The following is a 22417-nucleotide window of genomic DNA, read 5'->3' as shown; positions in this document are numbered from 1 at the left end:
TATAAACAAAACAATAAAAACACAGTTGCTCAAGGATTAGCTGAACTTCATGATTGTTCCAATGCGGAACATAAAAGGTAAGTCACCAGAAAATGATTTCCTGGAAGAACAATCTTTATCTCCATATAAATCTTATGAAGAGGAGTACTACAAATTATTACCATATGTATATGTAGACGGCTGTTCTTTCCATACGGATGTAGGTAATGAGCGTACACTGGTTGCAGGTGTCGGAATTGTATGGAATAATATATTCCCGGACATGTCCGTCAGATACAAAATCGGTCCCAAAAGTAGCCAAGTCGCAGAACTTACCGCTGTGTACAAAGCCGTACAAATGGCTATCAAATATGATATCAAAGAGTTTTCCATAATCACAGATTCTGATTATATTCGTAATAGCTTTGTGGAGTATTTCCCCGGATGGAAAAGATCCAACATGATGAGAAGCAATAACAAGCCAGTCAAGCATGGTAAGATGTTTTGTAAAATTGATGAGATGGTTATTACCCACAGTTTTACCATTTACTGGAAAAAGGTAAGGGGTCATTTAAAATATCCAGGTATGGATAAAGAAGGAAATGATATAGCAGACTCCCTCGCTAAACAAGCAGCCATCAATGGAGAAGTTTTGGACGTTGATAATCTCATGGGAACTGTCCAACAAGAAGTCAGGCCCAAAAGGGAACTGAAGCCAGTGTGTTGCAATGGAGCCAAGATTCCCCTAGTGAGGATCTCATCGCGAGCCAAAAGGTTATTGGTACTTTTTATAAACACATTGAAGATGCACAGAATTGTCCCATAAATACGAAGGACTGTGATGGCGAAGAGGAGTTACGGATTTTGATGAAGGGAAAGTCCCAATTCTCGTTACAGGATGCGTTGTTGATTAGGACCATGAAGAATGGTATCACGCAATGGGTAGTACCCGCAACATACCGAGGTTTGATGCTACAACACGCCCATGATGTGCCAACAGCTGGTCATCAAGGTGAAAAGTTGACGTACGAATTGTTACGGGACTACGCTTATTGGCCACATATTTTGCAAGATGTTCGCACGTATTGTCAAGGATGTCTAATCTGCCCACAATTCCAGCCACAGGCACCCACTCATCGAGCGCCACTGATGAAAAGGGGGATGTCCATGCCATGGTCAGACATCCAAATTGACTTAATTGGACCAGTAACAACCTCATTAAAAGGCAACAGATGCATGTTAACCGTGACTTGCTTGTTCACAAAATGGGTGGAATGTTTGCCTTGTAAAACATGCAGTTCAAGCATATGTGCATCTCTTTTCCAATCGTGGATGTCATTTAACTAGTGAGGTGATGACAAAAATGTGGAAAATACTGAAGGTAAAAAGAAAGCTGCATATAGCTTATCGGCCAACCTCTAGTGGTGGAGTAGAACGCTACAACCAGTCCATTGTGAACATTTAAAAAAAAATTGTCAATGAATCCGGTAAGGACTGGGATGTCAAACTGCCTTTGGTTCTCATGGTCATCAGAGCCACCCCAAGCGCAGCAACCAAACTTTCTCCCTTCAAAATGAACACAGGCAGGAAGATGGTGTTACCCCAACATTTGCTGTACCAGACGACAGACCACAATTTAATAAAGGCTTCACATCAATATGTGGAAAATCTACGCAAGCACCTTCAGCGTGCTTTTGTGTTGGCCTAGAAGAATATAGAGAAAGCCGCAATAAGTGCTTAGACATGCTACAATTTGAAAACTACACAGAAGGAATATGACATTTCTCTATAACTTCGCTCAGGATCAAGTGAAGGAGAGAAAGTTCTTACCTTCCTGAAAAGGAACCTAATAAACATTCATGCACAGATGGAAAAATCTAAACAAACATTTATCGAACTTATATACTGTTATGCAGGATCATTCTGGGATGGTTGAGCTTGTTAACCATCCAAGTGGTGCGTTGGATAAGATTCTTCAAAAAGACTTTGGCCAAGTTATGGTACAAGCAAGGTTCATGCACCCAATCCTTAGAGGATTCCATATGAAAAGCCCTTTTGAACATTCCAAATACATTCACACTTCATGGAACATTTTTGTAATGAAGGGGTATTTGTTGTGCATTTTCATAAGTCTACAATATTATGTAATGATATTATAGCCAAAATGAATGCTCATTGCCTTTAAGAGGAAATCAGCTTGAACCAAAGTTCAGCTATGTGGCTGAAGAAGCAAAGATGAGTTCATGGCAAGTTCAGTTTATATAAGAATAATTGTGAATATGAATGGACATTGTATTTTAAAAGTTATTGCTAAAGATATGGGTTTATCTATGGGGGACTATACTAGCTTCTTCAGACATGTCTATCTGAAGAGATACAGAAACACTGAAGTAAGTTTCTGGTAATTGGATTTCTGAGAAGAGTTAAAGGAAACCTGTCATGTGGATATTTTATTATAATCTAACAAATTATATACAATCATTAACTACAAAAAAATACCTTAGATGTATTTACTTACTAGTGTGACAGATGGTTACCTCATAATATACACACAAAGATGCCACATGCCGCATGCTAATTGTAACGGACCGTTTCAGCAGACAAGGGGTTAAAATCCGTTTAGGCGATATGCCCCTTTCTGAGAGACAGGCACAGCTACTGCAGAACACCAAACTCCCGAACTGGATACAAAATAGCACTCCAAACTGGAACCTCGCGAATAGCTGCTAGCAAACGAACAGGAAAAGCATACAATCCGGTTACACTCCTTGCAATCAGTCTCTAACAGCATACAGGGAATCCCCCCAATAACCAGACAAGGCTCTGTGTTGAGGATCAGGCAGTAATCTGACGTGCTGGCACACCCAGCCTGGTTTTTATTACAGTTGTTGCAAATACAGGACAGATACAACACATCCCCACAATGCATCATGGTTTCCTCCTCTCTGTCCCGGAGACAACCGAGGGCAATCCAATTATCTCTCAGGACAAAGGGAGATCGCCAATACACATGTGGAGACAACAGGACAGACATCACCATTTAAACACACAATGGGACAATAGAAACACACCCACACAAAATCCTCCCCTCTGCCGGTGATGATTATTGAACACAATGGCGAATATAATTATCAAAGGCAGAGAAATACAGTTTTATAAAACATATCACAGGAACCCCAAAACATGCAATAACCCCATAACCAATATATCCTCGGAACTGGGGGATTTGGGTGAACCACATATCCAAAATTCACCCACATCCGTTCAGTAGTTTGGAAGATACAGTTTTATGCCAGTTACACCGAAAATATACAAGTTATACAGAAAATAGTCACTAATAAATGTGTCCCCTGTTTGGTAGTTTCAAACTACTGAATGATGTCTCTGTGCACCAAATACAGGCAAGACAGCACCGTGTTGAAAAGTCAGAACAGTGTCTGAGTTAAAATGGCCGCTATCTATTGTTAAAGTAAAGCAAATGATGCAATCCAGGGACAGAGGGCTCCGTCCCAAGTGCCTTAAGACCCAATAACTTAAGGGACCATAATCCCAGGGCAGGAGGCTGGCAAACAGCCCCCTCCAAAACACCGTGGCAAGGTTGGTTTCGCCACACTAATGAGCTGATTTAAGTCCAGCGTGATGTCATTGAGTCCAGCGTTTATTTATTTAACAGCTATAGCCACTCCCCTGCCCACCTGCTGCTTATTCCTATGGAAAAAAACTGTCAATCAGAAGCAGGTAGGCAGGGAGAGTCAGGAGCTCATAAATATTCATGACTCATCATTATCAGCTGGAGCTTTTCAATACAAGATGTTGGCAGAATTAAAGAAAGTGACCCAGCATTTTGATAAGAGAATCAGTCACTTATTTATGTTGCCCTTAGTTAGTACACCATAAAACTGGCGACAGGTTCCCTTTAAATGTTATTTCAAGGGATAATTACTTGTGTGCAGAGCATCAAAGAATCAATCAAGATCGAAAGAAAAACTCAAAAAGAAAACTATACCAGAAGAAACTTGTATTATTTTTTTGGACTACTAGTTCTTGAGAACTGGTTCCATCTGAACTCTGTCTACCTTTGACCCGGTAATGTATATTGTGTTTAGTACTCGTGATATTAATAAGATATTTATCTCGGTACATAATGATGATTATTCTCTTAGCAAAGATGCATATTGTTAATGGAAGGTCTGACATTATTTGAAAAGAGGACTAAACCCTTGGAAAGTTATTTTCCATAGTCTGATTGCCGAGCTGAATATTTTATCATATTAATATCATATATTTTTGATTGGTCATAAGGAAACAGAGTCAAGGGATAACATTTATTTTCCTATATAATCCGTGTTTTATTGTTATAGCCTGTTTGATAAACAGAAGATCCTAAGTTTCTCTTGGTATATAAATTATTTTTCTGTTTGTCATAAGTAACTAAGGGCTCTTTCACACCTGCGTTCTTTTCTTCCGGCATAGAGTTCCGTCGTCGGGGCTCTATGCCGGAAGAATCCTGATCAGTTTTATCCTAATGCATTCTGAATGGAGTGAAATCCGTTCAGGATGCATCAGGATGTCTTCAGTTCCGGAACGGAACGTTTTTTGGCCGGAGAAAATACTGCAGCATTGTCCGCGCGGCTCCCGGGGCGCTCCAGAGTGACGTCATGGCGCCCCAAGCGCATGGATCACGTGATTGCATGGCACGTCATCCATGCGCATGGGGCGCTCTGACGTCACTCTGGAGCGCCCCGGGAGCCGCGCGGACTGTAAGTATACCTCTCCCCCGCTCCTACTATGGCAACCAGGACTTTAATAGCGTCCTGGCTGCCATAGTAACACTGAAAGCATTTTGAAGACGGATCCGTCTTCAAATGCTTTCAGTACACTTGCGTTTTTCCAGATCCGGCGTGTAATTCCGGCAAGTGGAGTACACGCCGGATCCGGACAACGCAAGTGTGAAAGAGGCCTAAGTTGTACTGTGCTGGTGAGATAGGGGTGTGTTAGCACCACCGTGTGGCATATTTTGGGTATTATTTTACAAATTCCTCGTTCGTTTTTGCAATTGTATTGATTTTAAATGTTTTGTTTTATAATAAACGACATATACATTTTGCATATAAAATTGTCCCTTTGTTTCACTGCTTGCACAAATCAAATTAAGATACTCGATAAAAGAACTTAGAGGCGTTTATGTCCGCCTGAAGGATCATATGATTTTTTTTTATATACACTCACCTAAAGAATTATTAGGAACACCTGTTCTATTTCTCATTAATGCGATTATCTAGTCAACCAATCACATGGCAGTTGCTTCAATGCATGTAGGGTTGTGGTCCTGGTCAAGACAATCTCCTGAACTCCAAACTGAATGTCAGAATGGGAAAGAAAGGTGGGCTACAACAGCAGAAGACCCCACCAGGTACCACTCATCTCCACTACAAATAGGAAAAAGAGGCTACAATTTGCACGAGCTCACCAAAATTGGACTGTTGAAGACTGGAAAAATGTTGCCTGGTCTGATGAGTCTCGATTTCTGTTGAGACATTCAAATGGTAGAGTCCGAATTTGGCGTAAACAGAATGAGAACATGTATCCATCATGCCTTGTTACCACTGTGCAGGCTGGTGGTGGTGGTGTAATGGTGTGGGGGATGTTTTCTGGGCACACTTTAGGCCCCTTAGTGCCAATTGGCCATCGTTTAAATGCCACGGGCTACCTGAGCATTGTTTCTGACCATGTCCATCCCTTCATGACCACCATGTACCCATCCTCTGATGGCTACTTCCAGCAGGATAATGCACCATGTCACAAAGCTCGAATCATTTAAAATTGGTTTCTTGAACATGACGATGAGTTCACTGTACTAAAATGGCCCCACAGTCACCAGATCTCAACGTAATAGAGCATCTTTGGGATGTGGTGGAACGGGAGCTTCGTGCCCTGGATGTGCATCCCTCAAATCTCCATCAACTGCAAGATGCTATCCTATCAATATGGGCCAACATTTCTAAAGATGCTATCAGCACCTTGTTGAATCAATGCCACGTAGAATTAAGGCAGTTCTGAAGGCAAAAGGGGGTCCAACACCGTATTAGTATGGCGTTCCTAATAATTCTTTAGGTGAGTGTATATATATTATATATAGGAATGATTGGGCACACCTAAGATACTTGGTGACCAATTTATTAAGGTTGTTAAAATGGTTAAGTGATAGAAGACAGTAATAAAAATAATAGGAATAAAAACAGCAGTGCGGATTTCGCAGTACTATTAATGTATAAAGCTGTCGCGTAATAAAATGGAGATTAAATGCGTATGTGACCGAAAGGAGGCTCAGAATAGTACCTGCCCGGCAGTGCCAGTGACTATGAGCCTCGTTGCGACCACAATGGACAGCAAGTGTAAATATTCCAATAACAGTGAATAAAATTATATACTTTATAAATTAAGAATGCCGTGTGGGTAAAAACCTATATAAATATAAATGTAAAAATCAAAAGTCCGGATGTACCAAGTCGAGATCCTTCTGGTATTGTCACCCACTTAAAGCAGCAAAAGAGTGTTTAAAAGAGGTTGCGGTAGTTGGAGTCAAGATTTCTCTGTCTCTGACCCGGCGGCGTCCCGCTTACAGTCAGAGATCAGTCCCGTGATGAGACAACAAGTAGTTCACAGTCTTACCAGTGTTGGAGGGTTCTCCTGATTCGGAGATACCTCGGCCGTCTATCGAAACCTTCCTTCAATCTTTGCCTTTATAATCAGATGGATCCAGCGGTAGTTTGAGTGCGTCACTTATGTGGTTGCTGCACGTGTCCCGCTTGTTTGGCTCCAAAGATGCCGGGTTTTCCAGGCTTGGTTTCAGATCGGCTCCGTTCGGTACACTGGTTCAGAGTGGTCTTTAAGTTAGTTGGATGCGGTGCACTCGCATAAGATTGGGGGGTCAGACCAGACGCGTTTCGGGGCTATGATGTCCCCTTCCTCAGTGGCCCTCATCATAGCCCCGAAACGGGGACATCATAGCCCCGAAACGCGTCTGGTCTGACCCCCCAATCTTATGCGAGTGCACCGCATCCAACTAACTTAAAGACCACTCTGAACCAGTGTACCGAACGGAGCCGATCTGAAACCAAGCCTGGAAAACCCGGCATCTTTGGAGCCAAACAAGCGGGACACGTGCAGCAACCACATAAGTGACGCACTCAAACTACCGCTGGATCCATCTGATTATAAAGGCAAAGATTGAAGGAAGGTTTCGATAGACGGCCGAGGTATCTCCGAATCAGGAGAACCCTCCAACACTGGTAAGACTGTGAACTACTTGTTGTCTCATCACGGGATTGTTCTCTGACTGTAAGCGGGACGCCGCCGGGTCAGAGACAGAGAAATCTTGACTCCAACTACCGCAACCTCTTTTAAACACTCTTTTGCTGCTTTAAGTGGGTGACAATACCAGAAGGATCTCGACTTGGTACATCCGGACTTTTGATTTTTACATTTATATTTATATAGGTTTTTACCCACACGGCATTCTTAATTTATAAAGTATATAATTTTATTCACTGTTATTGGAATATTTACACTTGCTGTCCATTGTGGTCGCAACGAGGCTCATAGTCACTGGCACTGCCGGGCAGGTACTATTCTGAGCCTCCTTTCGGTCACATACGCATTTAATCTCCATTTTATTACGCGACAGCTTTATACATTAATAGTACTGCGAAATCCACACTGCTGTTTTTATTCCTATTATTTTTATTACTGTCTTCTATCACTTAACCATTTTAACAACCTTAATAAATTGGTCACCAAGTATCTTAGGTGTGCCCAATCATTCCTATATATACTTTTGCTTTTTAACAGTGGGGTGACGCTGTGAGTTTGAGAGCACCCTTTTTGGTGTATCAGCCACCCTGTGCATCCAACTAACCTACTCTTTCGTATATATATTATATATTTATTTATTTTTTTGATCCTCTCTTTTATATGAAGATTCTTTTTATATGGAAGATATACGACATCATCAATGGGTTACTACAGGAGTCAGTACTGGAGAGTTCACAGTCATGAGTGTGGTACAAAGTGGCCAGTATTGAAGGGGTTACAGTCATCAGTGGGGTACCAAAGGGTCCATATTGGAGGGGGTCACAGTCACCAGTGAGTATTAGAAAGGCGAGTATTAGAATATTCACATTGATCAGTGGAGTAGAGGGGTCCCATTCATCAGTAGGTTGCCACGGGGTCAGTACTGGAGGAGTTACAGTCACCAGTGAGGTACTAGAGGGGTCAGTATTAGAAGCTTCACAGTCATCAGTGAAGTAAATGGGTCAGTGGGGCACTACAGGGGTCAGTACTGGAGGGTTCATAGTCATGAGTGGGGTACCACGGCATCAGTATTGGAGATGTCACAGTCACCAGTGAGGTACCAAGTGGTCATTATTGGAGGAAGTCACAGTCACCAGGGAGGTGCTAGAGGGATCAATATTAGAGGGTTCACAGTCATCAGTGGGGTACTAAGGGGTCAGTATTGTTGGGGTCATTTATCAGTGAGGTACCACAGGGATCAGTATTGCAAGGTTCACAGTTATCAGTGGGGTACCAAGGAGTCAGTACTGGAGGGGTCACAGTCACCAGTGGGGTGCCGAAAGGGTCAGTATTAGAAGGTTCAAAGTCACCCATCGCTCTCAGGTTCCTTGTAGCTTTCTTTTTCCCGGTCTCTCTCGACACAGAAATACGACCACCTCTAAGGCCAGTGATTGATTGCAGCAGTCAAGTGTCATCAACGTGACATCACTACTGCAGCTGGATAAATGGAGCCTAGCCGGAAGAACTAGAGTAAGTAACGATCTATTCTTTACTGCAGGCAGACCTCCTGAGTCCTCCGTTTTCCTCTAGAAACCCCTTTCATTGGAGTCCGGAAGGAATTTCCCCCGATAATATGTAACAACGGTCATCCACCTTATATTTTCTTTTTGCCTTTCTCTGGATCAACACTGTAGGATGATAGAGCACCCGTCAATCAAGTCTAACCTTTCTCAATCCTATCCGCTATCTAACTGTTCACAATCTACGACCTGCAGCATTCATTTCTATGGACTTCGGACCGATCATGATTTTGTTTTTTATTTGCATGCCCGAAAAGAAGACGACGACGGCTTGCTGCTGCCTGATAAAAGGCTCGTGGGAGAAAAAAAAGAAACAAAATCAGGAGCTGGAGACGCTAGTGATTCATGTGCGTCCTTAACGCTCTTAGAAGCTGAACGGCGGCTAATTGAGCGGCGGAGGCTGTGAAGCCGTTATTCACACGGAGCCGCACTCGTTTGATTGCAATCTTATTTCTTTGTCAGCCGGCTAATAGAGCTGGAAGATTGAATGACGCCTTCCAATGAACTGCCGCACAGTCCTAAAGGTTAGGAATACCTAATGTGCCTGCTTCCTATGCAGTATTTTACACTCTTAGGCCTCATGCACACGCCCGTTGTTTTGGCGGCTCGGATGCGGACCCATTCACTTCAATGGGGCGGCAAAAGATGCGGACAGCAGTCCGTATGCTGACCGCATCCGTTGCTCCGTTCCGTGGTCCGCACAAAAAATATATACCGGTCCTATTCTTGCCCGCGTTTTGCAGACAAGAATAGGCAGTTCTATTAATGGCCGTCTGTGCCGTTCTGCAAATTGCGGAATGCACACCGACGCCATCCGTGTTTTGCGGATCCGCAATTTGCGGACCGCAAAACACACAACAGTTGTGTGCATGAGGCCTTAGGGTGCATTCAAACGTCCGCATTCATTTCAATGGGGCCACAAAAGATGCGGCCAGCACACCGTAGTTTCGTTCCGCAGCCCCGCAAAAAAAAATAAAAAATAGAGCATGTCCTATTCTTGTCCGCTGCCACTGACAAGAATAGGCATTTCTATTTCTATCTGCAAAATTCGGAACGCACATGGCCAGTGCCAGTGTTTTGCAGATCCGCAATTCGAATGGACCCTTAGCGTGCATTCACACGAACGTGCCCGTGTTGAGGACCACAAACCGCGGATCAGTATAACTCATTGCGGTGCGGACCCACTGGCTTTAATAGGTCCGTGATCCGCAAGGTGCAGCGAAAGATAGGACACAGAAGTCCATCTGTGTGCTTCCGGGACCGTGACTCTGTACCGCAAAACCAGGCTTCGCATGAAAGCACAGCCCCTGCTCCATCCTCACCCTTTCCTCTTTCTCTGTGACTCATCCTATTAGGATTTTTTTCACAGTTCAGCATCAGCATGGGTGCGACGACCTGGTAAAATTAGGAAAGACGTTCGTTTTTCCTTCGCTCTGAGGAACGTCTCCAGTCATCCATTTCCAGTAACAGGTTTCTACTGCTCCATCAAAAAACGAGATCAGCCTCAGTAATAGAGATGGATAAAGAGCAGCAAACATCTCGGCAAGCCGACCCCGAGAACTCATAAACAGCTCACCCCCGTCCACACCTAAGGCTCCGATTCTCCAGAAATGAGCTACGTGTCTGTGCATACAGATGATGCTGCACGTGTAACTCCTCTGCGCAGGATGGAACACACCGGAGGTCAATCCAATCTGTGACAGATGAATATATACACACACATTAGAGGTCTCGTACAAACACACAGGAGGTGAACGGAGAAGACGTGGATTGGTAGGTAACTGGGGGCACATCAGAAGCCCATGGGTGCCCACCCTATCACCCTTATATTCCACAACTAACCATGAACATTTAAAAAAACAATTGGCGGACCAGGCATCTCCAGGTATTTCTTGCGTATTGAGATCGGACCAAGTAGTAGAAGCCACCGAGAACCCGATATGCATCAGAATAGGGGGATCGGTGAGGGGGGAGTATTTCTCTTTTTACACTCTGAAGCCCTCAAAGAACCCCTATAAAAAGGTTAAATGGGCTTTCCAGGACTTACTTACTGATAACCTATGTCATCCATATGAGATTGGAGGGGTCCAACTGCCAGCACTGCAGTCGCCAGGCACGACCTGGTAAAATTAGGCAAGATGTTCATTTTTCCTTCGCTCTAAGGAACGTCTCCACGGGACGTCTCCAGTCATCCATTTCCAGTAACAGGTTTCTACTGCCACTACTCAGTGTATGGAGCTGTATAGTTCCAAAGTCACGACCAGTAAAACAATGGAGGTGCCAGGAGTCAGTCCCCTCGCCAATTTGATATTGATGACCAATCCTAAGGATAGGTCATCAGTGATTTAGCTCTGGAAGAGTGCCTTCAGGAGCAAACACCACCAAGGGACAACCTCTACAATGAGATAATAGCAAAGAAGTACTTGAAGCTCCTGGGCTCAAATGCAAACTCTGTACCAGGTATAAGGGCCCAGGATGAACTGTAATCTCTGCACCCACTATGGCTACCCTTCTGGTTAAAGGAAGTCGGTCACCAGGAAATTAACTGTTAAACCTGGCACCATGCCTTGTAGGACTAGCTCAGTCCTACCCGTGGCTTCACTCTGGAGAAGTACTTTTAATTCACATGCATATACAAGCAGCAACGTTCCTCGAGGGCGTGACGCAAATGGGCAGGTCACCGTCACGGACTGCTATTGGCTGCATCTCCCCCAACGTCAACAGATGTTGTGATCTGCATGAAGCGGAGACGCAGCAACGGCCGTGGAGGGATCCAGAAGGTCACAGGCATCTGGGACCAGGTAAGTATTCTCTGTATGAGGGGCTCGTACATTGTGTGTAGATTTTTGAGGTTTGGATAACCACTTTATCTTTGTCTACATGATAAATGCCAGTTGCTGAGGTGAGACAACCCCTTTAAGCCTCCTGATATATCTCAAGACAAAGACCTAAAATAGACTAAGTCAGGCGGTATTACACATAGTTGAATATTCTAGCGGTTTTATGCTGCACATCAAAAACTAATAAAAAGTAAAACAAAAACAAAATAAAATAAAAAATCTCACATTTTCCAAAAATATGGTCCAAATGTAGAGCGTTCTTTTAGGAAATGTTCAACCAGATCACATAAAATATGAATTTCTATATTAGGAAGCAGCCTGGAGGAGCGCCATCTGATGTCATTCACCTCTACGGGTCAATGGCGACCTCAGGTAGTGCAAAAATATTTCTTATATCAGCTTCGAAGAACGTGTGATAACAGATATTCATATGCTACAGTGGAATCATGTGTCGGCCGGGCTTACAGATACAGGAATGTATGATGCAAGAGCGCCCCCTGCTGTCCGAAAGTGGCTACAGACATAAAAAAAAAAATATCTAAAAGCAATAATAAAAGAGGACTTTTTCAGCCAAGTCTCTAAATTACTTATAATACTGGGTAATAGCCAACTATCCTCTGTCCACTGGATAGGCTATAACTGCTACAGTACAATGTGGGGGTCCGATGGCTGGGGCCACAGATGATCACAAGAACACCCCTTTTGAATGAAGCGGTGGCTAAGCATGCACACTAGCGATCCAGCAGTCCCATAGACAGTGAATGGGGCAGTAGTGCACATGCTCATTAGTGGGTGCCCCAGTGGTCATACCCCCAACAATCTAGTAATTATTCTTTATGGGTGGACATGGAATAACTCAGCATCATCAGAATACCCCTTTAACCATATAAGGAGGCAGGAATTTTCGGGCTTAAATGGGTAGTCTGATAGGATAACATTTGTCCTTCTAGCATGTGCTGCTGGGCTGATTTACAGCCAGGTGACGTCAAATACCGGACCGGATTTTAAGTGCCAGTACGGGTTTTGGCAGCACCTGGCTGTCCTTAAATAGGCAGCTGGGCTCAGAAGCCAGGTCTCTGTGTTGGGATCTGGGAGCCTTGTGTCTGAATAAAGGCTTGCTACCTGCTCTGTGTGAAAACAGGTTGGTGCTGCTATGGTCAAGGACTCTGTGAGGCAGAATTGCTGCATGGTGTGAATTACCACCAACACCGCAAGGTGACTTTTTGTTTGATGATGATGCTTGTTTTGTCACTTGTCTAAAGTGTGAATAAAGCACTGAACTGTTTGATCCAAAGAACTTGTTGCTGCCTCTATACTGCGTCCGCTAATCCTGTCTACCAGAGCGAAACCCCACAATATTTACGGACGATCCTTGGGTTAGGTCATCATTATGGGACCCTGCACCCCAGCTGTTTGCAGCAGAACTGACACAGAAGATGGATCCGGCAGCTCAGCTCCCTACACCGTGTAGAGGCCTCGTTACTGCAGCTCCCACTCCAGCGGTAACTACTGTATGTGATACATTCCCTTTAAGACATGAGGTATGACTGCAGGAGACAATAAAGAGACATCAGGCGTGTGATGATGCCCTGGAGGCTGCGGGCTATGCTCTTCATCACATAATAAACTACGGCCCTGAGGCTGAAGAATTATAATGAGCTTCACAATAAAAGAAACCCAAAGACCGCCGGACGCGTTAACGACCAACTGCAGATACAACCGCCATGTAACGAGCCGCTTGCTTTTATCTGAAGGGTCATGTTACTAAACCACTGTTTATAGACCTCAAAAGAAGCAAATGCTCCTGGAAATCTCCTCCATTCACAAGAGATCTGTAACTATAGGAATTAAGTTTCACTAATATTAGAACATGCACTACCTGTGTGACTCCACCAGCAGAATAGTGAGTGCAGCTCTGGAGTATATTACAGGATGTAACTCAGGATCAGTACAGGATAAGTAATGTAATGTATGTACACAGTGACTGCACCAGCAGAATAGTGAGTGCAGCTCTGGAGTATAATGCAGGATGTAACTCAGGATCAGTACAGGATAAGTAATGTAATGTATGCACACAGTGACTCCACCAGCAGAATAGTGAGTGCAGCTCTGGAGTATAATACAGGATGTAACTCAGGGTCAGTACAGGATAAGTAATGTAATGTATGTACACAGTGACTGCACCAGCAGAATAGTGAGTGCAGCTCTGGAGTATAACACAGGATGTAACTCAGGATCAGTACAGGATAAGTAATGTAATGTATGTAAACAGTGACTGCACCAGCAGAATAGTGAGTGCAGCTCTGGAGTATAATACAGGATGTAACTCAGGATCAGTACAGGATAAGTAATGTATGTATGTACACAGTGACTGCACCAGCAGAATAGTGAGTGCAGCTCTGGAGTATAATACAGGATGTAACTCAGGATCAGTACGGGATAAGTAATGTATGTATGTACACAGTGACTGCACCAGCAGAATAGTGAGTGCAGCTCTGGAGTATAATACAGGATGTAACTCAGGATCAGTACAGGATAAGTAATGTAATGTATGTACACAGTGACTGCACCAGCAGAATAGTGAGTGCAGCTCTGGAGTATAATACAGGATGTAACTCAGGGTCAGTACAGGATAAGTAATGTATGTACACAGTGACTCCACCAGCAGAATAGTGAGTGCAGCTCTGGAGTATAATACAGGATGTAACTCAGGATCAGTACAGGATAAGTAATGTATGTATGTACACAGTGACTGCACCAGCAGAATAGTGAGTGCAGCTCTGGAGTATAAAACAGGATGTAACTCAGGATCAGTACAGGATAAGTCATGTAATGTATGTACACAGTGACCCATTGCTTACCAGGAAAGGATGTGGCTTTGCAGAAAAGGGTGTGTCCTAACAGACGCCATATTGCACCAGAATTGTCTCAGAGTAATCCAATTAATACTTTGCATACAGCTGTCCCTGCGCCACATTCACCATCCAGCCTGAGCCCCTGTCTAAGTATAGGGTTAGTACACCTGCCCCCACGGACCTGGGACGTTCCTCTGAGGTTTAAGTAGACTGCGGCTCATGCCTGGATCAAAAGGGCCGCAGTCTCATCACAGACGTATTTTCAAGGGGCTTTTCCAGGAGTACAATAGATGACGTACACAATATCTGATGGGTGAGGGTCCACCTCCTGGTGTGTGAAGAGGCGGCGGTGCTCCGGGGATTCCTACTGACGAACCAGAACAGCGTATAGGGGGGGGATATTTGCTGTCGCTTTATAGAAACTGTACAAGTATTAACTTTTTACACGTTATCATAGAAAGCAGTGAACATCCCAGAGAGCGGAGTTTCATGCGGTTCCTATCTGCGCCGCCCTGATACCGGCCTCCTTCGCCGGCTCACAGTAATCACATTCCCATTAAGGGGGAGAAAAAAAATATCATAATAATAATAAAAGCACGACCGCTCTTGTCAAATTAATTAACGTCGCCGCAATCCCTTTATTTACTGCAGGCATGGAAGCGCAAAGCTGCCGAGCGCCGCTGCATATCTAACGATGGCATCCGGGTGACAAATACTAATTATCGCTGCCAGCTAAGACCAGAACGCAATTTAGTCTCCAAGACTTATGTTTCCGACAATCCTGCTACATTATGCGGCATGAGCCCCCGGAGCCTGCGTGAGGCTGATGGGGAAAAGGAAAAAAAACAACGAAATTCTGAGCTGCAAGGAGGGAACAGAAGAGGAAAGCTTAACCCTTACAGAAGTCGCGCGGCGCTCGGCTCTCTGCCACTTGGGCTTACCGTAAAAATGTACATTCTGCTAACTGCTACCTCTCCCGACTGCCCCATACACATGGATGCCGAGACTGGCCGAGCATGCAGGTGTTCTGAATGAAGAGGAGAGGGCAGTAAGATGCTGCCAGACTATGACAGAGGCTTAACCCCCCCCTCGACATGCTGAAATCTAAGTGCCCCCTGGACAACTGCTGTCCCACCAAGATTGGCAGGTTCGGCCGACATACACATAATGTGTATGACCAGCTATATCTCTTTTTCGTGCCTTAAAGGGGTCGTCTCGCTTCAGCAAGTGGCATTTATCATGTAGAGAAAGTTAATACAAGCCACTTACTAATGTATTGTGATTGTCCATATTGCTTCCTTTGCTGGCTGGATTCATTTCTCCATCACATTATACACTGCTCGTTTCCATGGTTACGACCACCCTGCAATCCAGCTGCGGTGGCCGTGCTTGCACACTATAGGAAAAAGCACTGGCCTGTGTGCACTCCCACGGTCCCGGCCGCCAGAGAGGCCGATGCTTTTTACTATAGTGTGCAAGCACGACCACCGCTGCTGGATTGCAGGGTGGTCATAACTATGGAAATGAGCAGTGTATAATGTGATGTAAAAATGAATCCAGCCAGCAAAGGGAGCAATATGGGGAATCACAATACATTAGTAAGTGGCTTGTAATAACTCACTTATTTGTTGAAGTGAGACAACCCCTTTAAAAAGTGTCGTCTCATCTGAGACATTGGTGGCCTATTGCTAGGATACGTAACCAATGTTATATAGGTGCGGGTCCCACACGTATCATCAGTACGGGCCCCTGAAATAAAAAAATAAAAAAAGAGCCTACCGCGCATGCACAGCATTCTCTCCATTCATTTCTACTGGAGTTCCAAAAACTTGGGAGCTCTGCTATTTTCAGAAGTTTCACAGAAGTGAATGGAGAGAACGCTGTGCAAGCGCGGCCACCGCTCCATTCACTTCTATGGGATTGCTGGAGATGGCCAAGGCAGCGCTCACCTCATTTCGACAGTCCCGTACAAATGAATGGAGGGTGGGGGTCACATGCGCTGCTGCTCGCCGTTCACTTCGGGGGTGTATCCTGGCGATAAGCCACCGATGTCTCAAATGAGACAACCCCTTTCAAGGAGTCGTGGAAACCGGAGAACTAAGGGGATTACAAAGAATAGAGGATGACTGACAGATCCAGCGACGCTGCTCCGATTCTCCCTGCTGCAGCGGTGATATCATGTTGATAACAGGAAACTGCACCGGTGAGGTCAGAGATTGGCTGCAGCAGTCATGTGTTGTCAATTCAACGTCACCGCTGCAGCCAGGAAAATCGGAGCAGTGTCGCGGGATCTGTCAGGTAAGTAATCTATTCTTTAAGGGCTCACTCACATGGCGTTGTTTTTTTTTTTGCGTATGGATTCCAAGCCAAAGAAAAACATCGGGATCCACCTGTCAATCTAGTGAACGGGAGTTTGTGTCGCCGTACATACGGTACCGCAGATTAGCCCCAAAGTCTGCAGGCGCTGGATCGACCGCATTCAAAATGCTAAATCAAGGCAGAAAGCAAAGGGTCGGCCATGAGTTTCTGCCGTGGACCACAGCAGATTTTTCCAGTGTAATAATATGCCACGCGAACATAGCCTTAGGGTATGCTCCTACGTGGAGTGAGCGTTGTAGATTCACCGCTGGTTCCCAGTACCCGGAAAGTGGATGATAGTTTCAGAAATCTCATTCACAGGCTTTAAGTATTTTGAGATCTGCAAACCACAGATCCGCAAAATACGAGTGATGTCCGCTTGACGACTGTATTATTATTAATATTTTTTTTTTTTGCAGACCCGTTGACTTCAATGGGTCCTTGGTCAACATTTTGCGGGCAAGAAAAGGGCATGATCTATCGTTACTGGCATGGACATACGGATGCTGAAAGCACATAGATCCCCCGCGTCTGTTCCGCAAAAAGAGCATGTCCTATACTTGGCCGCAAAATGCGGACGGAGGCAACACGAATGTCACACGGTGTTCTGCAGACCGCAAAATGCGTACCGGTCTTGTACATGTGGTAGCTCAGACCCCCTGCATGCTAAATTATACGGCACCACAAACTTTACTTTTTGCAATGCAGCAAATTACGGCACAATTTGCTGTTAAAAAAATCTGCTATGTGCGTCCGTAACGTTAGATGTACATGTAACGAACCCCACACGTGTGGACAGGGATGAGGGAGAACGCGGATATTCTACAACCAGAGGACAGGGTCAGCTGTGGAGTCCGAGTCTGTTTTAGGAGAAGCAGTAAGCAAAAAGGTTTTCATTCAATGGCAGCAAACAGACTTCTTGAAAATGGTGAGGAATTGATACTAGAAAGTTGCAAACTGTTTCAGTATACAGTGATTATTTTACACAAGGGGGGGAGGGTGTTAAGAAAAAAGGTCTTGGCCATTGGCTGTGCCCGTCATTGCAGATCAGACGGTTGTCACTTAAAGGGGTTGCTCAGACTTGGAGTCGACAACCCCTAACATCTGGACCTATGACACTGAATATAAAAAATGTGGCTCACATGCCCGTGGTCCTGTCGCTGCTCTGTTTCTGCAGGACTCAAAAGTGAATAGGTCCCATGACCGCTGCAGCCAATCACAGGTCTCGGTGGTCACAGGACCCAGCCCCTTCTTGGTCCCGCAGGCAGGAATGGAGCAGCAATGGCACCACGGGCATGTGAGTGGGATTTTTTATGTTCAGGGACACAGGTCTGGGCAATCGGGGTTGTTGGCTCCAAGGCCCAGAAAGCCTCTTTAAAATGGCGGCCGCGGTGCAATATTATTCAGTCAACCCGGACATGTCCTCTCTCCCGTTTAAGGAAATACTTGCCAGTCCGAGAAGATCCGGAGCCTCTTTTTCTTAGAGCTCTTTCATTGTAACGGTCCTCTGTTATTCCTTCTGTAAATGTACGAACTACATTGACAATCTGGTGTTAGCGCTCTCCATGTCTGACTGTCAGCGCTGGCTGGAGAAGATCCGCCATATTGGCCAGGTGAGATAATAACATCCATTTGTCAATATACTGATTTAATTCCGATAGGAATAAACGAGGAACAGTACAATGCAGACTTTTAAGAAAACGTGTGGGGAACACAAGCCGCTACTAAAGCAGACATGTCAGGAGCGGTGACGGCTCTTCTTTAATGTACACGCCTCACAATAAGGGTCCATTCACACGTCCGCAAAATGTGTCCGCATCCGTTCCGCTATTTTGCGGAACGGGTGCGAACCCATTTATTTTCAATGGGGCCAGAATGTGCGGTCCGCATCCGCATTTGCGGAACCGCACTTCCGCATCTGTGCTTCCGTTTCCGCAAAAAAATAGAACATGTCCTATTCTTTTGCGGAATGCACATTGCCAGTGTCCGTATTTTGCGGATTCGCGAAACACTTACGGACGTGTGAATAGACCCTTAGGGCTCATGCACACGACAGTATTTTGCGTTCAGTATACTGCGGTACATATACTGAATCATTAATTTCAAAGGTTCAACAAAAAAAAAACTGAAGTGTTTCCGTGTGCATTCTGTTTACGTATTTCCGTACCGTGAAAAGATAGAACATGTCCTATTATTGGCCGCAAATCACGTTCTGTGGTTCCATTCAAGTCAATGGGTCCGGAAAAAAAAAACAGAACACACAACGGAAATGCATCCGTATGTCTTCCGTATCCGTTCCGTTTTTGCGAAACCATCAATTGAAAATTTTATGCCCAGCCCAATTTTTTCTATGGAATTACTGTATACTATATATGCCGAACAGAAAAACGGAACAGAAACGGAAACACAACGGAAACAAAAAACGGAACAAACGGCCCGCAAAAGACTGAAAAAGCCATACGGTCATGTGCATGAGACAGTATTAAAGTGGATTTACAGGATGACGTGCGCAGGAGAAATCTCTCACCTTTGCTGGAATCTGGAGGTTTTCCACAGGACTAAGATCGTGGACGCTTTCCTGTGGACTCTTCAGGCCCTAAAACAGTAAAACCAATAATAAGTATCAGAGGGATATAATGTGCAGACATCATGTCAGGTGACTGACCCCCATACAGACGTTATACTATTATAACATTATTATTTACAGCACATCTTCATTCTTTACAATCAGTACAGAAATTTGAGAAGTGACATCACCGAGACTCTGTAAAATAGCACACAAAGTGTAGTGCAAAGACCACGCGGGCCTAGACGAGCGCAAAGACCACGCGGGCCTAGACGAGCGCAAAGACCATGCGGGCCTAGACGAGCGCAGGGGTCAGCGAGTCTAGACGAGGGCAAAGTACCATGCGGGCCTAGACGAGCGCAAAGACCACGCGGGCCTAGACGAGCGCAAAGACCACGCGGGCCTAGACGAGCGCAAAGACCACGCGGGCCTAGACGAGCGCAAAGACCATGCGGGCCTAGACGAGCGCAAAGACCATGCGGGCCTAGACGAGCGCAAAGACCATGCGGGCCTAGACGAGCGCAAAGACCATGCCGGCCTAGACGAGGGCAAAGTACCACGCGGGCCTAGGCGAGCGCAAAGTACCACGCGGGCCTAGGCGAGCGCAAAGTACCACGCGGGCCCAGGCGAGCGCAAAGTACCACGCGGGCCCAGGCGAGCGCAAAGTACCACGCGGGCCCAGGCGAGCGCAAAGTACCACGCGGGCCCAGGCGAGCGCAAAGTACCACGCGGGCCCAGGCGAGCGCAAAGTACCACGCGGGCCCAGGCGAGCGCAAAGTACCACGCGGGCCCAGGCGAGCGCAAAGTACCACGCGGGCCCAGGCGAGCGCAAAGTACCACGCGGGCCCAGGCGAGCGCAAAGTACCACGCGGGCCCAGGCGAGCGCAAAGTACCACGCGGGCCCAGGCGAGCGCAAAGTACCACGCGGGCCTAGACGAGCGCAAAGTACCACGCGGGCCTAGACGAGCGCAAAGTACCACGCGGGCCTAGACGAGCGCAAAGTACCACGCGGGCCTAGACGAGCGCAAAGTACCACGCGGGCCTAGACGAGCGCAAAGTACCACGCGGGCCTAGACGAGCGCAAAGTACTACACGTTCCTAGACGAGCGCAAAGTACCACACGGGCCTAGACGAGCACAGGGGCCAGCGGACCTAGAGGAGCGCAAAGTACCACGCGGCCTAGACGAGCGCACAGTACCACGTGGGCCTAGACGAGAGCAACGTACCATGTGGGCCCAGACGAGCCTAGACCCAGAGGAGCCCACATGGAAGACAGCCGAGTTCACGTCACCTTCTTTCCCAGGGCCCCTGTAGGAGTGACACTGGTAATGGCACATGGTGACGTGCCTGGATTTCTTGCTCTAGGGCCCGCTACACATTGCATATTTTCCTCACTTCAACTACGATTTCCCTAATACGGACGACTGGAACACAACGTCAGACTATTGACAGGGTTGGCATCACCCAGACAAACCAAACCAGCCGGCCATCTGCAGCGCGCTAATCAAGCCTGGCCGAGCGGCTGTACAAATATAGAGATATTAATTTTCAAACGCCATTATTGAGTGTTTCCGTGAATGCCAAGTCCTCGCCTGCAGGTGCCGTATCTGCATAATGTGCGCAACCTCCTGGAAGGGAACTAAACTGGAAAGGGCTCAAAGTCTCCAGTAGAAGGATGACCATCTGGACCAGGAGATGGGCGCAGCGCCAGGTCCTAATGCTAACAGCGTGGAAAACCTAATAATCACAGATCCCCAGGCGAGTAATGAGAGGCGATCAGATGTTACCGATTCAGAATATTTAGGTCAATGCTTTAAAGGAGTGACAGCCGCTAATATTTATCTATGCCAGGCATGCCCAAACTGTGGCCCTCCAGCTGTTGTAAAACTACAACTCCCACAATGCCCTGCTGTAGGCTGATAGCTGTAGGCTGTTCAGGCATGCTGAGAGTTGTGGTTTTGCAACAGCTGGAGGGCCGCAGGTTGAGCATGCCTGAGGATAGCTGACATCACTGGGACCACCACCGATCAAAAGTCCCTGGTCACCACCATGCCCACGACAGCTGAGAGTATGGGGGGGAGGTGGTGGAGCATGCTCACTGTTCCATACATCTGGCAATAGTCAGTTAGTGGGCATACATACATCATCTCCCCACCCCAAATGTTGTTGTGCTTTTTCATAAGTGTAAACAGCTATATCTACTTATTTTAGTTATAATGGGTAGTCATTGCCTTTAAGAGCAATGTTGATTTATATTCACTGTTTTGTATGAAGTTTCATGTAGGCCAAAGTAAGTCCATGAGAAGATTACTGTACTGTTCAAAAGCTAGTGTTATTGTAACAATATATTATACATTTAGAAAGTTAGAAGATACACCGCACCTGCAGATTCTGAGGCTTCATTGTTTTTCCTATCTGAACATGAATTCCACAGTGTGAGAATGGTCTAGATGTTCCTCAAAGTATATATTCATGTATCAAAGTTTGTCCCTCAGCCCTGAGACAAGGCCCCAGATGTCAAAGGTGTGAAGTAGTGAAAATATTAGGCATGTATGAGTTAACCCTTAATGGTATGATGCTTATTGCTTATACGACAGTGCCATCTAGATATAAGCGGTTAATACTACATCAGTAGCGAAATTGCATTCTGGGTAGTATTATGCCGCCATGCTCCTTATCCATGCACACACCCCTCCAACAATGATTGGAAAGTTCCAGACTCGGAGGGCGTGTTCATCTGATAAGTTTTGGGTTAAGAAACCAGTTACCAGAAAAAAAAAGAAAAAAAAAAAAAAAAGGGAGAAAAGAAAAAAAAGAGAAACAAACATTTGGATTATAGATCTCTGGAGAATCATTTGGATTATCGGGAAAAACTCTTGAGAGCTGGCTGCCCCAAGACTCTGCACATCACTTGACCCTTGGGTAATGTATATTTTGTTTTTATGT

General features: G+C 45.6%; 1 protein-coding gene across 1 annotated transcript in view; it reads right to left on the bottom strand.

The window, feature by feature from the left end:
• Nucleotides 1-22417, bottom strand: part of VPS50 (VPS50 subunit of EARP/GARPII complex) — a 174515-nt gene that overhangs the window by 148449 nt on the left and 3649 nt on the right. Inside the window, exon 2 of the mRNA XM_044293698.1 lies at nt 19433-19501. Within this exon, the coding sequence (XP_044149633.1) occupies nt 19433-19501 (69 nt within the window). The remainder of the gene's footprint in view (nt 1-19432; nt 19502-22417) is intronic.

Source organism: Bufo gargarizans, chromosome 5 (genome assembly GCF_014858855.1).
Source record: "Bufo gargarizans isolate SCDJY-AF-19 chromosome 5, ASM1485885v1, whole genome shotgun sequence".
Lineage (NCBI taxonomy): Eukaryota > Metazoa > Chordata > Amphibia > Anura > Bufonidae > Bufo > Bufo gargarizans.
The sequence above is the reverse complement of the archived record's forward strand: the minus strand, read 5'-3'. Positions and strand labels throughout refer to the sequence as shown.